Genomic DNA, 23,346 nt, shown 5'->3' with positions numbered 1-23,346 from the left:
AAGCTGATAGCTTGACAAGAGAAAATACAGTCATCACGCACAAAAATATTTACCTGTAACAATGAAAATAATCTTGCATGTGACATCGTTTCCTAAACCAAAAGTTGTTGGTGTTGCTATCAGAATGCATCCATGTATCTTTGATAACAGTAATAAAAAATGCAAAATTAGCAAATGATAAATGAAGAAATAAATCTGATTTGTACAAGCCTGTGATTTGTTTTCCAACCATTTTGACGATAATTCCGCTCTCCGTGGGTTACTTTTGCTTAATGTTGATTATTGCTGTATTTCTTTCCAGTATGTAATGAATAAGGACTTTAAACCTCTTTCCATTCATTATTTCCCCAGTGTGGGACGAATAAAGGTTATCTTATCTTTTAGTGCATTTGGAGGATTACTGGATTCTGTTATTCCACTGTTAATGACTTTAAACGGCTGGTAACATGACCACAAAGCACCCCAGATAGGACTCGAACCCACAATTCCTGGCTTCGAAGGCGAGTGCATTCTTTGTTTTGTTTGTTTGTTTATTGAACATAAAACATATATACAGTAATAATTTGACAGAAAATAAGGTAGATAAAAAAAGTAAAATTAGGTCACTTATAATAAATGGGAAGACATGATGCGCGAATAACAACGGCATTGCTTTCAGCCCCCCCCCCCCACCCCCTCCCAAGTGGTTTTATTTGGACCGTCACTTGTTGAATTGTTTGACTTTTTTCATCGTCTGCAACACATATAGATGCACGCACGGTTTATTTTGTTTTTGCAACACGCTCATTGATCAAAAAAAGAGGAAGAATCCAACGGAAATTTAGCCCGACCGAGAGTACTTGACAAGTCTCGGCTAAACAGGAACCAGCGTCTGTTGCATCCTTCCTTCGACACGCAGCCAACTCGGGAGGAATGATGACGCTAGCCAGTTAGCCATCCGAGCAGCAGTAGTTGGATTATTGATTACACAAATTGGAATTTGGGTAGCCTCGCGCGAAACGATGAATTCACTGCTGTCAAAACCGCAAGGGAACGGACTCCTTTACGCTGGATTTAACCAGGACCACGGTGAGAAGTGAAGCTGTCATATGTTTTTCCCCCCTCAACCCAAAAGGAATTCGGATAGCGCCGCGGATGCTAAGCTAACACTGCTAACTCACTGGTTCCTCTGAAAATAATCGACATTTAATGTAACCGACCGTAACTCGTTTTCCCAACTTGGAAATATCGAATATCACGACAGTTGTCCATGCCACTTGCGGAACTTTTAGCATAGATCACCTACCGTTTTCTTGTTGTGAGCCACTGCTAGCCTTCGCTAGCTACCGCTTACGCTATTATTGTCATTCGATGGTCGAGCATCAGTAAATATTTCAGTTAATAATATATATTGAGGTTCTGAAGTGGGGTGTGAACAAATCACCGTACACATGAATTTCTGTTAGCCAACCACCGTCATATTAAGGAGTTGGGGGGGGGGTAGTTATCATCATCAAATCTTAATGTTCTGTTATGTTATTCACCATTTATCCATCATCATATTTAATCGTTACAAATCAATGCTGTACAACGGCAAGGTAAAACCTTGCGAACTAGAGTTGCACCCACAACTAGAGATGTGCAACCCAGACTTGGTCTCTATTACGTGTCTTTGTTGCTTTGTCTCCTGTAATTACGGTAATCTTTTAGTTTAGATAATACAGACCTAAAGTTGTTTTTTTAAAAATACGTGTTCACGGTTCAATACGTCAATCATTCAGGTAATTATTGTAGTTGCGTATCATCATATCATCTCGTATATCAGTGAAGGTTTTTGGTCATAGATTTCTTGGGCGATACAGTTACTGTATCAGATGTTATCTTTGACTTCTGATCCCTGTCTGTTAAATATGTGCCTCTGCAGGATGCTTTGCATGTGGAATGGAGAATGGATTTCGGGTTTACAACACAGATCCTCTTAAAGAGAAGGAGAAACAAGGTAAAAATAAATGCCTGAAAACATTTCACTGTTCAAATTTGTAGATCAGAACTACGCAGTGTGGTGTTTATTCCGGTATACAGCAACCAAACGGAAGTTAAAGTGGGGATGTAGAAGCGAAATTGTCCGCTCAAGTTAGGCTAAATATATTACTCAGCAGCTTGACCCTTTCCAGAGTTGCTTGTCAACATCAGTTATGCTGTGGGCAAGGAGCTTTTTCAAGCTGAGAACAGAGGCTTGTGTGTTGAGTGTGTGCGGGGATATAATTATTCTTCTGTGCTTTCTGAGCCCAAAGGCAAATGAATAAGCAGGACTGATCAGAAGCAAAACTGATTTTTGTTTGATATCGAAGCATTTCTCGACACTTTTTTTTTTTAGAATTCTTGGAGGGCGGTGTAGGCCACGTGGAGATGCTTTTCCGGTGCAACTATCTGGCGCTTGTGGGTGGAGGAAAGAAACCCAAGTACCCCACCAATAAAGGTATGCTTTTGAAACAGGATCAGGAGCTTCTAATTTGATAAGATGTGGCTCATGATCGTGTTCTGTTAAATATTGATGCCTTTTTCATTTTGATTGTTGACTTCACTGTAGTCATGATTTGGGATGACCTGAAGAAGAAGACAGTCATTGAGATTGAGTTCTCCACAGAGGTGAAAGCTGTCAAACTTCGGCGTGACAGGTACTACCCGCCACCCCCAATTAAAAAAAAAACATTTCTTGAAATCGTCGGTTTCATTTTTTGCTGTTTTGCGGTCAGAATTGTGGTGGTCCTGGACTCCATGATTAAAGTGTTCACCTTCACCCACAACCCCCATCAGCTGCACGTGTTTGAGACCTGTTTCAACCCCAAAGGTCAGGCCCTGCTCTTTGCGGGTTGCTTTCACAAATCTTTTTGTTTTGAACCTGAGCTACAATGTGATTGACCCAACTGTTCTTTCTTCAGGTCTGTGCGTGCTGTGTCCCAATAGCAACAACTCCCTTCTGGCCTTCCCTGGCGCTCACTCGGGCCACGTTCAGATTGTGGACCTGGCAAACACAGAGAAGCCCCCAGTGGACATCCCTGCCCACGAGGGGGCGCTGTGCTGCATCGCCCTCAACCTGCAAGGGACCCGAATAGCAACGGCATCAGAAAAAGTAAGCCAATAGTCCAAAATGGCCCCAAGTCATTTCTTTTTGATTGTGGCCATTTTAAAACGTGTGTTGTTTATCCGCAGGGGACACTGATTAGAATTTTTGACACGTCGGCTGGTCAGCTCATACAGGAGCTGAGGCGAGGCTCTCAGACGGCCAATATTTACTGGTGAGGCTGCCGCAAGACAAATATGGAAACATGTCAGTGGCCTTATACGGGCTTCGCTGTAGCACGTTGGGATTTGGGAGCATCCATTTGATAGCGGACCTGCAACTGTTTACAACTATGTCCACTTCGATCAGCATTGAGGTGAAAGGTTGTTTGATTTTACACCAGTTAGCCGTTAATTTGCGGTTATGATCCCTTCACTGTTAACTCATTCAGTACTAGCCAATTATGGACCAAGTCTGAAAAGACGTTTAAAAACGTCTTTGGGAGTGAATGAGTTAATAGTCACTGAATAAAGGAACACACAAACAAATATGGATGCAGTTTTCAGTTTTAGCGTGTTGGGAAAAAGCAATTTAGAAATTTCTGCCCCACCCACATTTTAAAAAAATATATATTGACCTTGTCACGTTTGGGATTTTGAAGTTGAGCCTTTTCCATGTCGTTGTTTGCTGCAGAATGGTTGCGGTTCATATTTTCTTCCCACTCTTCCATTTTTCCTTTTTGTAGCATAAATTTCAACCAGGATGCATCCCTCATTTGTGTATCGAGCGACCACGGCACGGTGCACATTTTTGCAGCCGAAGACGTAAAGAGGAATCGGCAATCAAGGTTTGTCGATTCGTAAAGTTCTTTTGAAGCATGTTGTTTCGATTTATACCCACCGTGCCCCCACCTCGGCTTGTGCCGCAACGAGACTGCCCTATGAATTAGGAGGTTTAGTGAAACAGAGACTCCGATATTGTTGTACATGGCTTGAAAAGAAAAATGACAACCGCGAATGCATTTGAGAGATGAGTAACACTTTGTCACTGCGTTGCGTGTCATTCTACAGTTTGGCCTCCGCCGGCTTTCTTCCCAAATACTTCAGCTCCATGTGGAGCTTTTCCAGGTTCCAGTTGCCCTCGAGCTCCCCGTGTTTGTGTGCCTTCGGAACTGAGCCCAACGCTGTCATAGGTAAGAGCGCTTGCGCACCCGCGCCGGTACTTGTCAGACAGTGCGAAGGCACATCCGGGGGTCAAAGTTGAAAATGGATATTTGCAGTGATAAAAATAATAATAATAGATTTTATTTATAAGCGCCTTTCAAGACACCCAAGGACACTTTACAATAACAAAAAACACAAAACAATACGGGTTGAGCAGCGGATGGTCATTAACCCCACCTACCAACCACCAAGCGCATGGTGTAAATTGCACAATTATTTCCAAAAATAAAAAAGCTTGGATGATGTGGTTGCACGCCCTTTTCCAACCGGGGGTGTGGCTGTGTTCAGAATTAACCAGTAACAGTCGATATAACTCATCTTAAATGAAGTTCACCCCCGTCGCCGTTTTCACTGCCTCTGACCACCCACAAATAAAGTTCAGCTGTTGCAGTCGCTTTTGTCATCGCGTCTTGCAGCACCGGCACTATTTGTGCGCACAGCAAGTAATCATGTGAATGTTTCTCAGCATTGACTTTGCAACATTTCACATGCAGCTCTTCTTTCTGCACCCCCCCCCACCCACCCCCACCCCCACTTGTGCCTCGCAGCTATTTGTGCTGATGGCAGTTACTACAAGTTCCTGTACAACCAGAAAGGGGAGTGTTCCAGAGATGTCTACGCCCAGTTCCTGGAGATGACAGATGACAAAATATGACATTTCAATGCCATTGAGGAGGGCAAAATTACAAAGCCTAGTTCCCCCCCCCTCCCATTTATCCAGAATGGACCAGATGTCCCTGTACTTCAGTTCTCTTGAATGACTCTGCTGAAGGAGCTTCAACTGAGAAAAAAAAGACACACAAGTTGTCTCTGGATTATCAGGGCGATGTTGATGCCCACTCTTGAACCAAACGCGAGAGAAGAAGAAAAAAACAAAACAAAAGCAAGGAATTGTTTTGGACATCAGTCCTTTTTACGATGTCTTCCGATGACTTTCCAGTGAATGGCTGTTTTTTTTTTTTTTAAGGCATAGATAATACAGAGAGATTTTTGTCAACTCACGCCGCCTGAGCTAATTCTAGGGAGTGCCTCTGAGTGGAGTAAGAACCTGCTAACAGCTTGTCGTGTATCACATGGCATGACGATACAAACGCATCACTGCGGGTGTGTGTGTTCTCCAAGCCGGGTCACAAAGAGCAACCATGCATACATGGGGGGGGGGGGGTGTTTAATACTTCATCCTTCACACTTTTCAAGACTGAATATTAATTGTATACCGTTGTGCATAATGAAGTCGAATCATTTGCCTCAAGCTTCTTTTTTTTTAATACATTGTGCAATATATTTTTTTACTTAGATGGTATACAAGTTTTGCTATCACCAAGGTATGATTTTATTACTAAATCTAGCCAAGTGTTATGGCTTTTTTTGTTCAAGAGGAAGGCAACTCCTTTTTTTTTTTTGCAATAATTTGCTCTATGCGGCACAACTCATTTGAACATGTTATTGTGATTAATTTTGTTTGTGGAATATGATTTAGGCAGCAAAATCCACCCGCTTTTTATCAATCGCAAGTGGCGGCCATTTTACCACTCGCTGTCAACTGAAAAAGACATCACAGGTTGCTCAAGGCTCAGCTTGCAAACGTCACTTGACCAACCTCAGAAAACCAGGGATTGGTCGTTACCTGAACACTGTGATGTCATTTTCAATTGACAGCATGTGGCAAAATGTTCGGGTGGATACCAGAATATTAATCAGAACGGCGCGTTTAGACTAGTGGGGGCACATAGAACAATATTGAAAACATGTTTTTTCTTGACATCCCTTAAAGACCGCAGACTCAATAATGCAAACAGTCATGCTACTGCAAACAGACAATTAACTTGGAATCAATCTTGAAAATTTAAAAAAAGAAATCCAACAACTTGCGCACTTACATTTTTTTTCAGGGTGTACATTTGACGGAGCAAATTCATGGTTATTGCTCAACTAAAATGTGTTCAAATTTAAAATGTTCTTCCACAAGATTGATTGGAGCATCTCGAACTCCTCATACGGTTACAAACGTGTCACGGCTGACAACAAAAATGAGAAAATGCTATAAAATCACCTGATAGCCAACTGCGGGTTGCTCCATGTATCATTGCGTCCCAAAACTGTGACAGGACACACTATGTCATATCAGTAATACAATGTACTGTACTGATTACCTGCTTCTTTCTGCGCTCTGCTCTTACATATTCAACAAATGCAAATTGGGGAGTTATCTTTCGTGACTGTGTGTGTGAGAGCACTTACACCGCCCTAATTAACAGCAACGTTTTAAATATGTTCCCATAGAGTCCATAACAGCATGTTTACCGCGACATTTCACTCGTGTTCACCAGATTGTATATTTGCACTGTTTTCCACCTGTTCATCACTGAACATTGAAGGGATGCCACGTAAAAAATGAAAGACAACTGATAAGTATGACATTAATTTTGATTGTAAAACATAAACTGCGTAAACATTTGGGAATTAAAAAATAGCAGCTTTTCCACTTGAACGTCTGGCGTCCTCTTGGTTTTGCTGTGTGGTTTATTAGGCTGTAAATCTGACAGTTTTATAGCTTTGAGTTTCACAGTTGTATCGGTCAATTCATACTGTAAATTCAGCAATCGTCTCTTCCCCTTATGCACACGAAAAATAAAGGAATAGAAGTGATGTGTCGGTCGCGAACGAGCCGGTACAAATAGCCGGCTCTTTGAAGTGAGCAGGTCCTCGCTGCTGCCTCCATTTTCAACGTTGCCGTTGAAAGGTACGAAATAAGAGTGACCGGTCTCTCGTTTGTGGTGTTGGCAGGTTTGACCACCTTGGATGAGTCACTGTACCAGTAGCAGCTTGGCCTGTTGGCGTTGATCAAGCTCGACCAACTCGCAGCAAAAGGTTCCAGTTATAGGCCATTGAAAAACTGCTGCTATCCCCGCCCCAAACTCCACCAATTTCACTTCCACCAATCACGGCGCAGCACTAATTTGCAAAACCAATCAAATTAGCCTCATATGATAAACCAAGCCTACTTTGACATACCAACCAATCACATTGCCTTGAATTTGTACACCTCACGAATCAGATCAACTAATTTGCATAACCACTCCCAATTGTTCACCAATCACAGCATGTTATCCTAATTGCTTCACCCGCTTTCATAATAAGAAATCAAATAATTCTTTCATAATCCACGTTGGTTACATTTTATCCCGTTTGGAGCCTCCACTCGTTGTTTATTAAACCACCAAAAACATTTTTTTTCTTGGCATGAATATAACCATCGATCTTAAATTGCTGCTAATCTGCATCAGCACTCCGTTGCTCACTAAGATGCCTTTATTCACAATATATGACAAAAACAAACCCACACTACAACCTGATTGATTTACAAATAAGTGTTTAAGATTTAGCTTGAAATTCATAAATTTTCAAACACTGCAGGATGTCTCCATCTACTGGCAAAAGGGGTGTACTGCGCATATTAAGATATATATTTTTTTTTTTTAGCTTTTGTTTCCCCTGTTCATTTTTCCCCATTTAACTCTATTTTGTTTAGCACTGCTATTTACAGAGTCGGCGCATATGTTACAATTTTGGGCAAAGATATTTACTAGCGGCCGATGTCGTTTTGATCCCTGACCGAAAGCAGCTTTTTAGCAACTTCTCCATTAACTGTCAGATATTATTTTACAACAAAAGCTCTTCATCCAATTTAGGGCATGCATTCATATTTATGAATTCAATGACCATTTAACCCCTTTCTTCCAGTCAGTGGTTTGTTGTAAAAAACAAAACTAAACTTTTTGCAACTTGTCACCACACACTTTCCGGTCTGTTCTCAACAGCTGGGCTAGAGCATGTGAAAAAAATCGGTCCATACAGGAACCTCCTCTTTACACGTGTCCCTATATTAGTCACCATTTGAAGTTCAGTTTGCATTCATTTAAATATTGTCATCCTAGACGAGACATGTTGGATGTGTTGTATCAGAACCTTGGTTGTGACTAAATCAATGAGTCAGTTCTTACGGTTGACAAACTGGACTTTTCATCATATCATTCAGAGATACGACTCATGCTCGGTGTTCTCTTTTGAGCAAAGAAACAAACTGTGGAATTTCCCCCGAAACTTGAATGCAATTGTTGAGGAACTGAATTTGGTTTGTCACTTCCATTCCAGTTAAAGGTTAAGGTTCTAATAGCATGATTTTAAACAAATAACTTCCTTGTATGGGCTGGAGTGGCCAACAATTACGTTTACTTCACCTAAAATCTGCTCGCAAGAAGTCCACGGAAACTCTCTCCCCCTCAAACCGAAAATCTCACGTGTAGATAAAATCTCTCACACCACAAAATCTCTTTCGAAACACAACAACGAATTGCAACAGCAAATCAAAGAACACACACACACAACAAATCAAAAAGCACAAAAACAAACCAAAAAAAATAACCTCAACAGCATATAAAAAAAATCACAAAAAAATTAAACACAACAGTAAAATCAAAATCAAAAACAACAAACAAATCAGAAATCAAACCACTAATTGCAATAGCAATTCTAGCAAATCAAAAAAAAAACACAGTCACAAACGTCTTAGTTGTGATTTATTTGTTTTGGCTGTTGTAATTAGCATTTTGATTTTTCTGTTGCGATGAGGTTTTTGCTTTGGTGTTTTGAATTTGCTGATGTTTTATTTATTTATTTATTTATTTATTTTTGCTGTTGTGTTTTTTAAAAAAAAGTGCCAGAGTATATAAAGCGAGAAAAAAAAAACCACCCACGCAAGCATTTGGAGCACTCGCAATTTTTGACACAGAAAACTCAAGAGCTCAGATTTGAACCCAAAACCACTGGACTCTGATGCACAAGTTCTCACTACTCAGTCCCACCGTGGAACTGATTTCACACCTCCCGTATACTGTATTGGGGAAGTCCCAGCCTACACCGAGAGTCGATATGCAAATGAGCCGCCAAGGTTAGAGACAGACGAGTCTCACCCGCATGTTCAAACAAGGCATCAAATTCATCTCTCCAGGTAAGACCAAAAACATCATGTGATTGGTTGGCAACACCATTTCACGTTCTGCATGTCTGAACAGTACTATCTCATATTTGGGGGGAAAATTGGCCGAACTGGAAAGAAATCAATGCTAACAAAGATCTTGACCTTATTGGTTATATTTTTTTGGATGAAAAAAAAAGTGAATGAGGCAGCACAAAATGTAGCAATGAAATATGGACATTGCCTATTATTCTACAGCATTTTGGAAAATCGGATGTGTTTTTTGTTGTTAATTTTTTTTTCTCATGTTGCAAGTGCAAATCAGGCGTGCAAGACAGTGAAAGAAGCGGGGGGGATGGTTGGAGTCTTTCACAGCTGACCGAGCGCGTGCTTCGAGAACTGTGTTTGAGAACGTATTTCTCGAGGATATTAATTCAGAATTGAAACGATGAGAGGAGTTTCATTTTTTGACAAAAATAGCAGTTTTATCAATTACTCACTGATTTTTATTTTTTGGCATGATAGTCTCAGCCAGATATGTTTTTGTGCATCCTTCTCTGTGTTTGTCACTATTAGGGAATCAGCACCAATGGGCGCCAAGTGCCCTGCGGGTCAGTACTGGGACAGTTTGATTAAAAAATGCCTGCATTGCAACGTGATGTGTCAACAGCCACTGGTCATCACCAAATGCACCAAATACTGCGGTAAGTAAATAACTGGGCGGTAAAGGCCAGGAATGGAAATCAAAGTCAGGTCACGTCTTCAAATAGAAAGTGTGCCATTGTTGAATCGAGCACTAAAGGTGTCCCGGCTGGTCCAGTGATAAAATAGCACGCTATCGTTGATAATCGAACAATTGCGCAGAAAAAAAAAGTGAACTCTTCTTTTATTATTTGCTTTGCACATCTGCCCCCGTTAGTGTTAGCCAATTGTAAAACGCTGCCTGGCCACTACTATGATGGGCTTCTGATGAAGTGTGTCAAGTGTGGTGATGTTTGTGGGAGACATCCAGCAGAGTGCTTCCTGCACTGTCACAGTGAGTATTGAATTGACCTTTGACTTCACAAACTTAAGTCATTTTGAGATGGCTATCGTGGGTAGTTATTTTCAAAATAGCTCAACTTATGGAATTTTTGGCTTCATTCCAGTTCATAAAATCAAACCAGTTCTTTACATTTTTGTTTTAATTGCTATTTTTCTTTAATAAAAGTAGAACACATTAATGGCATTTCTCGTCATTTTAATGGGGGGAATATATTTGATAAGCACCATCACAGAGGTTCAATTACAGACCATCCCCACGATGAGTGAAATCCGCTGGATAGAAAATTCTATGTAGCTCCATCCTAAAATATCGTACATTGTACCAATCCACATTGTGTTAATAATGTGTTGTGCATTTTACATCATAAGTCCCCTTTCAATTCGTACCTTCTTCTCAATCAGCTCCCGTGACCCCTAAGAAGCTCCCGGTTCAAGTGACCTCACAGCCTCGAAACGCCAGTGGGGTTTCCGTACAGACGGCCTTGGAAGACCCCTCCATCCTCCTCTATGCTCTCCTGGCCCTCTGTATGGTTCTGCTGGTGTCCAGCCTGTGTCTTGCCGTGGTCATATTCCTGAGAAGAAGATCTGAAACCAACGCCGACCAAGCGGTCGTCAAGCAGGGCCAGGGAAGTGCTCAACGAAGAGGCCAGCTGGGTTCAAAGGGCAAAGGTTAGTGTGGTGATGATACGAATGATATTCCTTTTTGGGCGTCCTGTAATTTAGACACGATTTCATACCGACAGATCTCATGGCACATGCAAGAGGTGCTACTGAGCCGTCGGATGAGTCCAGCCCCACTGAGACCTGCGTGTGCGTCCACTGCTACCCTGATGCCATCACGGTGGGCAGCAACAATAGGGCACCTACCGGAGCACCGATGGCGTACGACCAACAAGCTGTGCTACTACACCATGCCCTGATGCAAAATCGGTATCCCCCCTGGACACGGAACGTATCTCACACCTCCGCATTGGAGGTACATGATGAGTCAATGGTGGGATAACTGAGACTTGTTCACTTCAGGTTATTGAGAGTGCATCAATAAGCAGCAAGAATGGTAGTATAGAAAATGCAATTACAATAAGGCTGTTCTTCCTGGGATGAGTTGAAAAATAATTCCAAATCGTACATTATTGACTGAAAACTCACCTACCTGCTGCTTTGGTGCTGCAATGTTGATAGGAGCGTCTCAGCTTCATTTTGTCAGACAATAGTCAAGTTTAATAGAAAAGAGTGCTTTGCTGCTATCTGGTGGCGGCGAATGGTAATTACAACATTTTTTGGTTTCACCAAAAATGGCGCAGCCTGTGTTGGTAGAAAAAAAAAATCTGTATTATAATTCTGCAATTATATTGACAATTTTTGTCAACTGAAAAAGGAGATGAAGACATGTAATTTAATATCTTCAATCATGTTATACTTTTGAAGGGAACTCCTTTGCAGCTCCCTAAATTCATCTGAGGGATTTCTTTGTGCTATTTTGGTTCGCAACAGAAGTCAAATGCACGAAATAGACTTTTTCAACCACCACAATTTGAGTCAATACAATACTGCAGCAGACGTGGCAGGGATACAAAATCACAAAGACAAAAGTATATTACAGATAGATTTTTTTGTTGTTGTTGTTGTTCTTTATTTGAGTGTCTTGCCATCAGTGTGCGTCCAGTCTTTGCAGTCATTTTGTATTCAAGGAATGACTTCACAGGTCAAAACACCGTTTCGACTGTGTCTGATGGATTCGTGGCTGAATCCAGCGACATAGAAGAACAAAAAAAAAAATCAATATGGAGGTTTCACCATCTTGTCTCTTACGTACAAACTGTACATTTATATACTTTACATACATCTTCAACGTGTGAAAAGAAGGAAAAATGAAAAAAAAAGATCTGTAAACGAATCCTTTTTGAATTACAGTATTGATATAAAAATATAATATTTACTGAGTAACATCCGCCCCTGCAACCGCTGGAAGCAGCAATAGAGGTGGAAACATCCGGCGGAACCGAAGCTTCCGATGTCGTTGACAAAAGAAAAACCTCACAAGTGACATAAATAAACAACTGTATAATGTTTATCAGACAACTTGTAAGGAGATGTTTGCTCCTTGATTTTTTTTCTTTTCTTCTTCTGCAGTGCACTGAAAAATGCATAAAACGACTGACAATATTTGGTCATTTCGAGACTGCGTGTGTGTATAGGCTACTATGTGACACGTGGTGTGCTTGTGAATTCAAATGACTTCCTTTGTTTTAAAAAGTAACCATTAAAAAAATAAGAGCTTTTCCTTCAGATAGAAGCAGTTCGTTGCCGTTTGACATTTACAAGCATTTAGCAGAGGGGTGGGGAAGCTTTTGGAAAATTGACTTATACACCAATAATCGGGCCTCTCTAAGTGCCTGCCTGACCGTCACGTACGAAATCACAGAGCCACTCAAAATTGAGCAATTTGTGACAAGTGGAGATAGCCGTGTGTGTGTGTAGGGGGAGGTAATTTTTGATCCTTTGTGTATTCTGATCGATGAATATCAAGAGAGCTTTTTTTTTTTGTTTGCTGACACCCGGGAAGATTGCATATCCCTTTAAAGTCGTTTTGGGCTATACGAAGACATTTTTAATGCTGTGAGTTTGGAGATAAACTGTTCCTCTGAGGTTTTTACAATTGCATAGCAGCCCAGAGCATTAATAGGTTCCCCACCCCTGCTTTAGGACGCCGTAGGTAAAAAACGGTATTCAGAATCAAGTCCAAAAATCCGTCCGAAAATAAGAAAGCAAGGGAGGAGTTTAACGTTGATGATGGCTACCGGTCAGTTCCGACCTCCACGTGCAGACCGGCTTGGCAGATTTACAACCAGCAGATTGTTGCTGCGTGCGTCCTGAATTCCAGTGGAAATGTTAGTTGCAGTAGTGCGTCGGGGCTTGTGTGCGGGCTGCGCTATTCGTACTCCAGGAACTGCTATTATTTAAGCCGAAGCAGTCACCCAGGCGGGTCGACGAGTGGCGCTAGTGTGCAAAACACCGTGGAACAAGCAGCGGGAGAAGAAGGTTGGCTCGGATTGGCCGACGTGACGTCAGGCTAGCAAATGAATTGGAGTCAGGTGTGCGGGAGGAAGTTAATCGAGCGCGGTGCACAGCTGCGGCAAGATGGCGGCCGACCACGCGGGCTTTCGTTCGGCGAGTGAGCACACGGGCAAATGTTTGTCGCTTGTCGTCCTTTCTCCCAATGTCCTTTTGCTTGTTGCCCGATTTGCAGCGTTGCAGGTTGGAGCGCAGGACGCCACGACCCATTCGCCTTTGCCTTGATTTAGTACATTGTGCTCTTCGTTTCTTTTGCCACGTTTTCAACTTTTTTGTTTGTTTGTTTTAAAGCTGGCCAGCTCTTTTACTCTTTTCGTTTGTTTGTTTTGTTTTAAATTGTTGCAAATTACAAAACCGATGTCTTTGTGCTTTGGGAATTGAACAATGAAAGATTTTGTTTGAACATGGCATTTTCTCTCAGGTGGTACGCATTTATTTCTCCGATGCATATGTCTGGTTTGATGAAGTTTACTGTCTTGGTCAAAAATGTTTGCCCCCCCCCCCCCCCCTTCAGCCAATATGAGGAATCCCAATTGCATGTCTAACCCCCCACCCTCCCTTTGCAGGTTATTCGCCAATCTCCTTCGCTGTTCTATAAACGTGAATATTATTGTGGAAGCCTGAATCGTTTCACGAATGCACATTTTCAGCCCTTTCTGCTCCAAACGCAGCCCAAAGTACATCTTTATTCGTCCACTTGCGGGCTGCGAGAGGCAACGAGATCCATGAGGCGAGAGTAAGAGAACCAACGGTTTGAGTCGTGAAACATGCAGAACCCGAGTGTTTTTCATTTTTCTTTTTTTGCAGTGTGAAGTCGCTATTTGAGACGGGATGCGCCAGCGAATTAGAGCAGCATGAAGACGAGAGCCGGACAAAAGCGGTCCGCGTTGTTTGGAGGGTGGAGGTGACAAAACGCATGGCAATTGAATTAAGGAGGGGCACCCGCAAAACGGTTTGACTTTTTGCGTTGCAGGGCTCACATGGAGCTGAACGGGATGAGAACAAGGAGCAGTTCCACAAGCGAAGCGAGCGGCGCACCGATGAGGATCATCCGTCCACGGGCTGCCTGAAAATGCTGAACAGGAGGGGCCAGAGTATTGAGCTTTGCGTCGTGCCTCGTGGTCGGCGTGGGTTGTCAATATCTGATGGCAACGGCGGCCGTGGCGGGCGGCGCGTTTGGAGCCGGCGCTGGAACCGGTGTCTTTGTGGGGACTCGAGTGCTCTTCGGCGAGGCGTGTTGGAGATGGTCAGCTAGTTGTTTGGCTTGTCTGGATCCGGAGCAACTTTGTGGTGTTTGTCAGTTGGGAAGCTGCTTTGTAGGGCGACAGTGTAGGCAGGGCTGGAGGAAGGACTCTGTCATACCGTCGAGGAAAAACATTCCGTCTGTGTTTCAGGGTCGCGCGGGCACCGGATCGCATGAGGGGGGTCGCGAGAGGATCTCGGCCCAGGGTAAGGAGTACGTGGCAAATGAGGTGACGGGCACACCGCTAACGTGAGTTTTCTTTTTCCAGTTGCGCGCGGTGGACAAAGCGCCAAACTGTCAAGTATGCGAAGCCGACAAACGTCATTTGCTGAATTGAGTTTTTATTTTTATTTTTTATACAGTATAAAGCGAAACGGCAGAGCCATCCAACTCCCCGCCTTCCTGTCCAGTTGAATCCCGGGTAATCTCCAGCCGCCGCCTAAAATTCCTCGGGCGGTTTAGGCAGCGTCGCGCCCCCCCCCCCCCCCCCCCATTTTTTTACCCGAGTTTTTTGTCTCAAATGGTGCAGGCCGAGATGGTCGGCACGGCGCCGCTGCGGCTGGATGTGCCGGTCGGCGACAACCTACGACTCGGCGGTTCTATCCTCGGCCGTCGAGCGGGCGGCCATCCGAGTGCTGTGCATGAGAAGGACGAACGGCCCAAGGTCCCGACGAAGAGGCCGACGGGGCGCTTCCGGCCTCGACGACTCGGACTCCCACCGACGCAGCCGTCTCGCACGCGCCCGATCGGCCGCCGGTGAGCCTGCGGTTGACCTCGGGCACGACGAGTCATGCGATTGTCTTTTTTTCTGTTGTTGTCGTTCCGTCACTCTTAATTGGCCGACATTCTTACGCTGCAAGTCACGAAGGGAGAAAACTCCCTTCGTGACTTGCAGCGTAAGATTCACCCAAGTGAAAAATGCGCAAGTGATGGGACTCTTTGGCGACATTTGTGTTTTTGTGTATAGAGGTAAGATGTGGCCCAACCGAATTTGGGGTGGAAAATGTCAATCGTTGCTTCGGGGTCGGGTCGGGCTTCTCTCTCGCTGACTTTTTAAAAAATAAATGTACCTTTTAAAAAATGTCTACTAAAACGCTGTGCGAATACTTGTTTTAAAGCAAACAATTTGGATAAAACGGAGAAGGCGCCGTGACGCAATTGCGATTTAACTACTAAACGGGAGCGCAGACGGCCAGACGCTGAGCATGCACCAAATTGCAGACAACGAAAATTGAAACGATGTTAAATTTGGTTGAGACAAAACTATAGAAATAATTTCATCTATCTTGACCTATTTGAATTATTCTTTTTCCAGCCGAGTGGGCCGCAGGATTTCTCGGCGTAATTAAGCAAATGCGCATCAAGGTCTTTGTCGGTCCTCCGATTCTGTTTCGGCGTTATTTCGTTGCGCAAATGCATTTATCGTGTTCATTAAAATAGGTCGATGATTTGAACCTGAAGAAGTCTTGCGTTTTTTCCCCTGCCAAAAATACAAATAAAATGTGAAATTTCTGGCTCGGGCCTGCAAATCAAGTTCATTGCTCGGGCTCGATATATATATATTTTTTATAAAGGACACATCTTACCTCTATTTGTGTATGCAATTCATTTTAAGCTTTGTGTTTGCCATTTATTATTTTTTGAAGCCAGCGTGACCCCTCGACCCCTGCGCCGTCCAGAGCGGGGTCTGGAGAAATCAATTCCACGTGTGCAAGAACAACAGTTTTCATCTCTTTGGGAGTGTCCGTGCGCCGTTTCCTGGTCTCCGTCGCTTCTCTGAGCCATCGGTTGTTTGTTTGCGTTCTTCTGCTCCAGTCACGTTTGCGTGGTCCCGGTCCGCGATCCGATTCTCCCATTGGCGGCGGTCCGACGTAGGTTTTGGCGATCCTTTTCCCGTTGCGGACACTTTGCAGGCGGGGATGGGCGTCGCCGAGCGATCTGCGCGCACGCTTCGTTTGTTGCATTTCTATACTTGCAGGGGGAAAGGGGAGCCGTTTGGCACGCCAAAGAAGCGGAACGGGGCTGAGTGAGAGAAGAAAACCCCAAGCGGCCTGAAAGAGGAGCCGGACGAAAAGACCGGTAGAAAGGTGGCAAAACACTCACGCGGGGAATAGATCAACGGGCGGCGCCGGTCTGACGATGTTCATCTTTGCAGGGCTCGGACGTGGCTGTGATGAGGGGGGGCCACTTGCGCTCGTCAGAGGGGCGACCGGCGGTGCAGCGATTGAGGCCAGTGCAACTTGAGTCTGCGTTAAAAAACTAAAAATAGATGATAAGTCGGAGGACTGCGTTTTCCCAGACGAGAGATGCGGAGGCCAAGGCGCCGGGAGAGCAAAGTGGCAAACCCGCAAGGGAGAGTAAGTACGTCCTGGCCGCTCGCCAACTCGCTGGCTGTGCTCTCTGACTAACGCCGAATGCGCGATGGGGCTTTTGGACCCAGGCCGTCGTTTTCGGCTCCTCATCCACGCGCCGAGCCCGCCGACCTCGACTCTCCAGCGCGCCTCGGCAGATGACGACCGGTCCGCAAATGCGTTCGGGGTGGATTTTTGGAAGTCTCGCTTGTTGGAGGCGACGGGAAAGAAGAGCGGCGGCCGGAGCCTTCTCGAGGCAACGATGCTTCCATTGCGTACTGCCAAGTATTTTCAGATGTTTATTTTTGAGGGGGAACCCGTAAGCCGTTTCTCTTGATGTTTTTGTCCTTGAATAAAAATGTGAAGTGACTTCAAGTGGTCGACCTCGCGCGTTGGGGAGGAAGTACATGTACACATGCGAGTTTTTGTTTTGTCTTTTGGCAGTGCGAAATGGCAATGAAGCAGAGCAGGATCAAGATCAGACCCGGACTAAAGCCGTCTGCGGCCTTTGTCGGGTGGAAGAGGATCCCGATGAATCGGAAGAGCGCGCAGAGGTAACGAAAGGCACGGCCGTTTCATCGTCGAGGGGCACCTGCGGAAAAGTCTTTTTATTTTTGGGATCGCAGGCCTCCGATGGAGCCGACTGGGGGTGAGAAGAAGGAGCAGTTCCGCAAGCGGCGCACCGACGAGGATCATCCGTCCACGGGCTGCCAGAGAATGCCGAACGGGCGGCGGGGCCGGGGCATTGAGCTTTGCGGCGTGCCTCGGTTGAGCGTCGTCACTGCGGGTTGTTCCGATGGCAACGGTGGCCGGGGCGGGCGGCGCGTTTGGAGCCGGCGGTGGAACCGGTGTCTTTGTGGGGACTCGAGTGCTCTGTGGCGAGGCGTGTTGGAGATGGTCAGCTAGTTGTTTGGCTTGTCTGGATCCGGAGCGACTTTGTGGTGGTTGTCGGTTGGGATGCTGCTTTGTGGGCGACAGTGTAGGCAGGCTCGTTTTGCTGGATGAAAGAAGGGTCGAAATGTCATGAAACACACGGCCAAGAAATGCGTGAGTGGCGTCAGTCTAACAATGGTTTTTTTTTTCCTTTCTTTCAGGGCTCCGACGTGGATGTGATCTGGAAGAAGGGCCGAAGGGGCTCCAAGGTGAACGTGGCTCCTGAGGCGACTTGCGTTGCATGAAAAATGACAAGGCATGTGACCAGTTATTTTTTTCACCCCCCGCAGCGTTCCCAAACGAGAGACGCGGAGGCCAAGGCGCCGGGAGAGCGAAATGCCAAACCTACAAGGGGGAGAGTATGTCGACGTTGTACCGCTCGGGTGTTTGTCGCCGCCGCTCTCTCACTAACTCACTGGGTGTGCACTCACTAACGCGAATGCATGATGGGGACGTTGTCAGCCCCTCAACGACCAATTCAATAAAATGTTTCAGCATCTTTGGTATTGTTGTCAATGACATGTACAAAACTATCGAGTTGCGCAAATCTCAGCCGGTCGTCGGCGAAGCACGCGAACAGCAGTTGCAGCTTCCGTTCGGGCCGACGGTGGTGGTGGTGGCGGCGGCGGCAGCAGGCCTGTCGGAGGCGACGGGGAGGAGGACGGCAGCCGGACCCTTCTCAAGGCAGCAACGCATCGGTTCAACATTGGATTTTTTGGAGGGGGCAACCTGTCAGCTATTTCCGTTTGTCTTTGTTCTTGAACTAAAGTCAGAAGGGTGGTCAAATGGTCTACTTTAAGCATTGGGGAGGGTGTACGCGTAATGTGTTTTGTTGTTGGGGTGGGGGGGGGGGGGGTTGTAAAAGAATGACAATGTGGAATGATTTTGAGAAAATGCCATGACTCGAATAAACGTATTGGGGGGGGGGCTGGTGACGTTTCTGCCTGGGGCAGTTGGGCTCTTGTGCAATTTCATTTTATTTGCTGCGAATACAGTACCGTCCTCCCCCCGTTGTCAGTCACGCTTCACGGTTTTAGTCAGACGTTGAGTAAAGGTTTGATGGTCACATTTGTATGTTACTTTTATGATAGAAACGTGTTGCCTCGTGGTCCAATTGGCTGTATCTGACCAAAAAAAAAAGGTACTCTTCCTGTAATGCATGCACTTGAGGCAAAGTATGCAGTTCTGTCGGTTTTGTATTCCTTTGAACTTCAAAGAACTTGAGTTTCTGCGCCGATGAACGAAAAGGTACCTTCCACTTTAAATATTTACTCCGAGTATTCGCTGTCACTGAACTTGGCCCGGTGAGGGAGGAAGCGGTTCGTGCGTCGACCTCACGGTGCAGGCTCTGACTCCGCCTCGGGGCCCCCCGTGGCCGCGTGGATTTCCTCCGGGTACTCCGCTTTCGTCCCACATCCCCCCCAAATGCACGGCAGGTGGATCGAACACTCGGAATTGTCCCGGGGTGTGAGCGCGGAATGACGGTCATGTCTGTGTGCTTGCAGGCCTGCGATGGACTGGCAACCAGTTCAGGGTGTCCCCCCCGCCCCCCTCTCGCCCGAAGACGGCCGGGATAGCCCCCGGCAACCCTCGTGAGGATAAAGCGGACGGATCAGCAAATGAATGGCTGAACTCGGCACCTGAGGTTCGCCGTCTGCGTTGCGGTCCCGTTAGGCGTTCTGGCGTTTCTCGCCTCCAGAAATACAAAACGTTTGTGCGCATGCAAAAACGCCACATGAGTGACCGACGGTTAGGAGGAAAGTCGGTTAGTTTAAACGCAGAAAGGAACGGGAGGCAATTTTTCTCATGACGTTTATTTGGGGTTAGTGTCACACGTTGTACAGCAAGAATTGGTTAGTGCGGTGCAGTACGTTGAACACAAATGCATTTCCCCTTGCCAGATTCGAACCCTGGATCTCCGGTGAACGGACCCGCGGCGAACCCTCTCGGCCGGCGGTGACCTGCCGGCAAACTCATTGTCCGTTCATCCCCGACAATCGGACGTCCCGATCCGCGGGGCGCCGGCTGCGGCTCGCCAAGAGTAAAAGTTACCAGCGGCCGCAACTCACCAAAGCCGTCGCGGTCCAGTGGTTGTGGACACACGGCGGTAGCTTTCGACGACTGCCGTTCAAATCCTCGTCGATGCTGAACAGAAGGCAAGGCACGCTCCGCAAATCCACGTTTCACCCCGCCAGCAAGTAGTCACATTTTGAATACGCCTATATTTATTTTTAAAGTCATTAAGTATTTAAAAAAATGTACATAGAAGTTGGTTAGTTAACATGAAGGAATAAAAGGTTGATTACATTTCTCATGACATTTGGTCATGATCAGTGATACACGTTGTGCATTAATTGTTAGGGTTAGTGACACGCATCGTTAATTGGTTAGTGACAAGCACAGCGCAGCATTGATTGGTTAGTGCGGTACAGTACAGTGAACACAAATGCATTTCCTCTTGCCGGCTTCGAACCCTGGATCTCAGGTGAACGAACCCGATGCGAACCCTTTCGGCCAGCGGTGACCTGTCAGCAACCGCCGCTCCCGGTCCGTTCATCCTCAACAATCGCACGTCCCGAGCCGCGGGGCGCCGGCTGCGGCACCCCGAGAGTAAAAGTCACCGGCGGCCGGCACTCGCCTAAGCCGTCGCGGTCCAGCGGTTAAGGACTCGACGGTAGCTTTCGACGACTCCGGTTCAAATCCTCGTCCAGCTGCCAATGCTGAGCGCAAGGCACGGTCGACCGTTTTGAATGCGCCCGTATTTGTTTTTAAAGTTTGTGTGCATGCATACGTCATTAATTATTTTTCAAATGTATATATAAGTTGGTTAATTTACAATAAAGGAATAAAACGTTATTTGCATTTCTCATGACATTCAGTTAGGATTAATGACACACGTAGTGGCAGCATTAATTGGTTATGATTAGTGACACACACGGTTATTTGGTTAGGGTTAGTGACAAGCATAGCGCAGAATTCATCGGTTAGTGCGGTACAATACAGCGAACACAAATGCATTTCCCCTGCCGAGATTCGAACCCTGGATCTCAGGTGAACGAACCCGCGGCGAACCCTCTCGGCCAGCGGTGACCTGGCGCCGACAGCCGCTCCGTCTCCATACGTCCTCAAAAATCGGACTGCTCGCGCCTCGGGGCTCCGGCTTCGACTTGCCGAGGATAAAAGTGTACAGCGGCCGGGAGCCGCCGATCCGTCGTGGCCCAGCGGCAAAGGACACGACGGTACGATTCCACAACCCGGGTTCAAATCCCCGTCTCGGCAGTGGGTGCTGAACGAAAAGAATACGAATAAAATAGGGTTTACATGAATAAATAAAAAAAGATTTATATATATGAATGAATTAAAAAATACATATAGATATTTGAATGAAGAAAAATCACATAAAGTGTATATACATATATATATATTTATGTATGAACGAATTAAAAATAATATATATATATATAAAGGATATTTTAATCTTAATATATATATATATATATATATATATATGTGAATGAAAATGAAAAAAACATATATATATATGAATGAATAAAAAAATAATATACAATATATATATATATATATACATTTATGTATGAACGAATTAAAAAAAAAATGTATATATAAATATTTAGGGGTGAATTACAAAAAAAGAGCGTAGGGGTGGGGGGGCAAAAAGAACGTGGGGTGAGGGGAGAAGCCGCCCCCCACCCCTACTAGGAACCTAGGGGGTGGATGGGGGCCCCGGCTTCGCCGGGGCCCCCATCCACCCCCTAGGTTCCTTTTTTGGGGTGGGGGAGGGGGAGACGAAGCCGCCGCCTCCCCCTCCCCCACCCCTAGTGTCTTAAAACCCGTGTAAAAGAAAATAAAAAAAGAAAAAAACCTTTCATATAGGTTTTTTTCATTTACAGGGGTTGTAAGACACTAGGAACCTAGGGGGTGGATGGGGGCCCCGGCTTCGCCGGGGCCCCCATCCACCCCCTAGGTTCCTTTTTTGGGCTTTCATATAGGTTTTTTTCATTTACAGGGGTTTTAAGACACTAGGGGGGGGGGAGGCGGCGGCTTCGCCGCCGCCTCCCCCCCAAAAAAAATGAACCTAGGGGGTGGATGGGGGCCCCGGCTTCGCCGGGGCCCCCATCCACCCCCTAGGTTACTAGTAGGGGTGAGGGGGAGGGGGCGGCTTCGCCGCCCCCTCCACCACACGCTCTTTTTTTGGGGGGGGGCTTCATTTACCCCTGTAAATGAATAAAACCTATATGAAAGTTTTTTTTCTTTTACAGGGGTTTTAAGACACTAGTGGTGGGGGTGGGGGTGCGACGAAGGTTCTAGGTTCCTAGTATGGGTGAGGAACCTACCCACCCCATCCCCTAGGTTCACCTCCACCCCTAGATTTTTATATATATATATAGATAATTTTTTTTAATTCGTTCATACATAAATATATATATATACTGTATATAATTTTTATTATTCATTCATACCAATATATATTTTTTTACATCATATATGTAGTATATATAAATATATATTTATATATATACTGTATGTGATTTTTTTTCATTCAAATATCTATATATATTTTTTAATTCATTCATATATATAAATCTTTTTTTATTTATTCATGTAAACCCTATTTTATTCGTATTCTTTTCGTTCAGCACCCACTGCCGAGACGGGGATTTGAACCCGGGTTGTGGAATCGTACCGTCGTGTCCTTTGCCGCTGGGCCACGACGGATCGGCGGCTCCCGGCCGCTGTACACTTTTATCCTCGGCAAGTCGAAGCCGGAGCCCCGAGGCGCGAGCAGTCCGATTTTTGAGGACGTATGGAGACGGAGCGGCTGTCGGCGCCAGGTCACCGCTGGCCGAGAGGGTTCGCCGCGGGTTCGTTCACCTGAGATCCAGGGTTCGAATCTCGGCAGGGGAAATGCATTTGTGTTCGCTGTATTGTACCGCACTAACCGATGAATTCTGCGCTATGCTTGTCACTAACCCTAACCAAATAACCGTGTGTGTCACTAATCATAACCAATTAATGCTGCCACTACGTGTGTCATTAATCCTAACTGAATGTCATGAGAAATGCAAATAACGTTTTATTCCTTTATTGTAAATTAACCAACTTATATATACATTTGAAAAATAATTAATGACGTATGCATGCACACAAACTTTAAAAACAAATACGGGCGCATTCAAAACGGTCGACCGTGCCTTGCGCTCAGCATTGGCAGCTGGACGAGGATTTGAACCGGAGTCGTCGAAAGCTACCGTCGAGTCCTTAACCGCTGGACCGCGACGGCTTAGGCGAGTGCCGGCCGCCGGTGACTTTTACTCTCGGGGTGCCGCAGCCGGCGCCCCGCGGCTCGGGACGTGCGATTGTTGAGGATGAACGGACCGGGAGCGGCGGTTGCTGACAGGTCACCGCTGGCCGAAAGGGTTCGCATCGGGTTCGTT

General features: G+C 45.5%; 4 protein-coding genes across 7 annotated transcripts; all 4 read left to right on the top strand.

Moving 5' to 3' along the window:
* The first annotated feature begins 718 nt into the window (after positions 1–718).
* wdr45b (WD repeat domain 45B) lies at positions 719–7,495 on the top strand. 2 transcript variants are annotated; one of them, XM_086138906.1, is made up of 10 exons: positions 719–1,068; positions 1,904–1,978; positions 2,357–2,458; positions 2,570–2,657; positions 2,736–2,830; positions 2,922–3,112; positions 3,193–3,278; positions 3,789–3,890; positions 4,114–4,235; positions 7,054–7,495. In XM_086138906.1, the coding sequence occupies exons 1-10, from the start codon at positions 1,002–1,004 to the stop codon at positions 7,086–7,088; spliced, it is 963 nt and encodes a 320-aa protein (XP_085995032.1). In that variant the 5' UTR covers positions 719–1,001; the 3' UTR covers positions 7,089–7,495. The 2 variants fall into 2 exon arrangements, with proteins under 2 accessions (XP_085995032.1, XP_085995031.1); XM_086138905.1 differs by lacking the exon at positions 7,054–7,495 and adding an exon at positions 4,815–6,757 and having other exon boundaries at positions 722–1,068.
* A 107-nt stretch (positions 7,496–7,602) lies between these two features.
* tnfrsf13b (TNF receptor superfamily member 13B) lies at positions 7,603–12,462 on the top strand. Of its 2 annotated transcripts, XM_086138908.1 has the most exons (5): positions 7,603–9,277; positions 9,821–9,948; positions 10,164–10,280; positions 10,691–10,957; positions 11,032–12,462. In XM_086138908.1, exons 2-5 carry the CDS (start codon positions 9,834–9,836, stop codon positions 11,289–11,291), a joined length of 759 nt encoding a protein of 252 aa, XP_085995034.1. In that variant the 5' UTR covers positions 7,603–9,277; positions 9,821–9,833; the 3' UTR covers positions 11,292–12,462. The 2 variants fall into 2 exon arrangements, with proteins under 2 accessions (XP_085995034.1, XP_085995033.1); XM_086138907.1 differs by having other exon boundaries at positions 7,603–9,948.
* Positions 12,463–13,303: 841 nt separating this feature from the next.
* On the top strand, positions 13,304–15,438 carry LOC147189589 (uncharacterized). Its single transcript, XM_086138932.1, has 4 exons — positions 13,304–14,099; positions 14,171–14,267; positions 14,337–15,027; positions 15,136–15,438. Exons 1-3 carry the CDS (start codon positions 14,089–14,091, stop codon positions 14,616–14,618), a joined length of 390 nt encoding a protein of 129 aa, XP_085995058.1. The 5' UTR covers positions 13,304–14,088; the 3' UTR covers positions 14,619–15,027; positions 15,136–15,438.
* A 96-nt stretch (positions 15,439–15,534) lies between these two features.
* Positions 15,535–18,392, top strand: LOC147189588 (uncharacterized). 2 transcript variants are annotated; one of them, XM_086138807.1, is made up of 6 exons: positions 15,535–16,693; positions 16,762–16,963; positions 17,047–17,232; positions 17,402–17,511; positions 17,584–18,099; positions 18,181–18,392. In XM_086138807.1, the coding sequence occupies exons 2-5, from the start codon at positions 16,913–16,915 to the stop codon at positions 17,861–17,863; spliced, it is 627 nt and encodes a 208-aa protein (XP_085994933.1). In that variant the 5' UTR covers positions 15,535–16,693; positions 16,762–16,912; the 3' UTR covers positions 17,864–18,099; positions 18,181–18,392. The 2 variants fall into 2 exon arrangements, with proteins under 2 accessions (XP_085994933.1, XP_085994934.1); XM_086138808.1 differs by lacking the exon at positions 15,535–16,693 and having other exon boundaries at positions 16,704–16,963.
* Positions 18,393–23,346: the final 4,954 nt, after the last annotated feature.

This window comes from Hippocampus guttulatus, chromosome 19 (assembly GCF_054856545.1).
Source record: "Hippocampus guttulatus isolate MCC_2025c chromosome 19, RoL_Hgut_1.0, whole genome shotgun sequence".
NCBI classification, from domain to species: domain Eukaryota; kingdom Metazoa; phylum Chordata; class Actinopteri; order Syngnathiformes; family Syngnathidae; genus Hippocampus; species Hippocampus guttulatus.
Note: the sequence above shows the minus strand (reverse complement) of the source record. Positions and strands in the feature narration are given on the sequence as shown.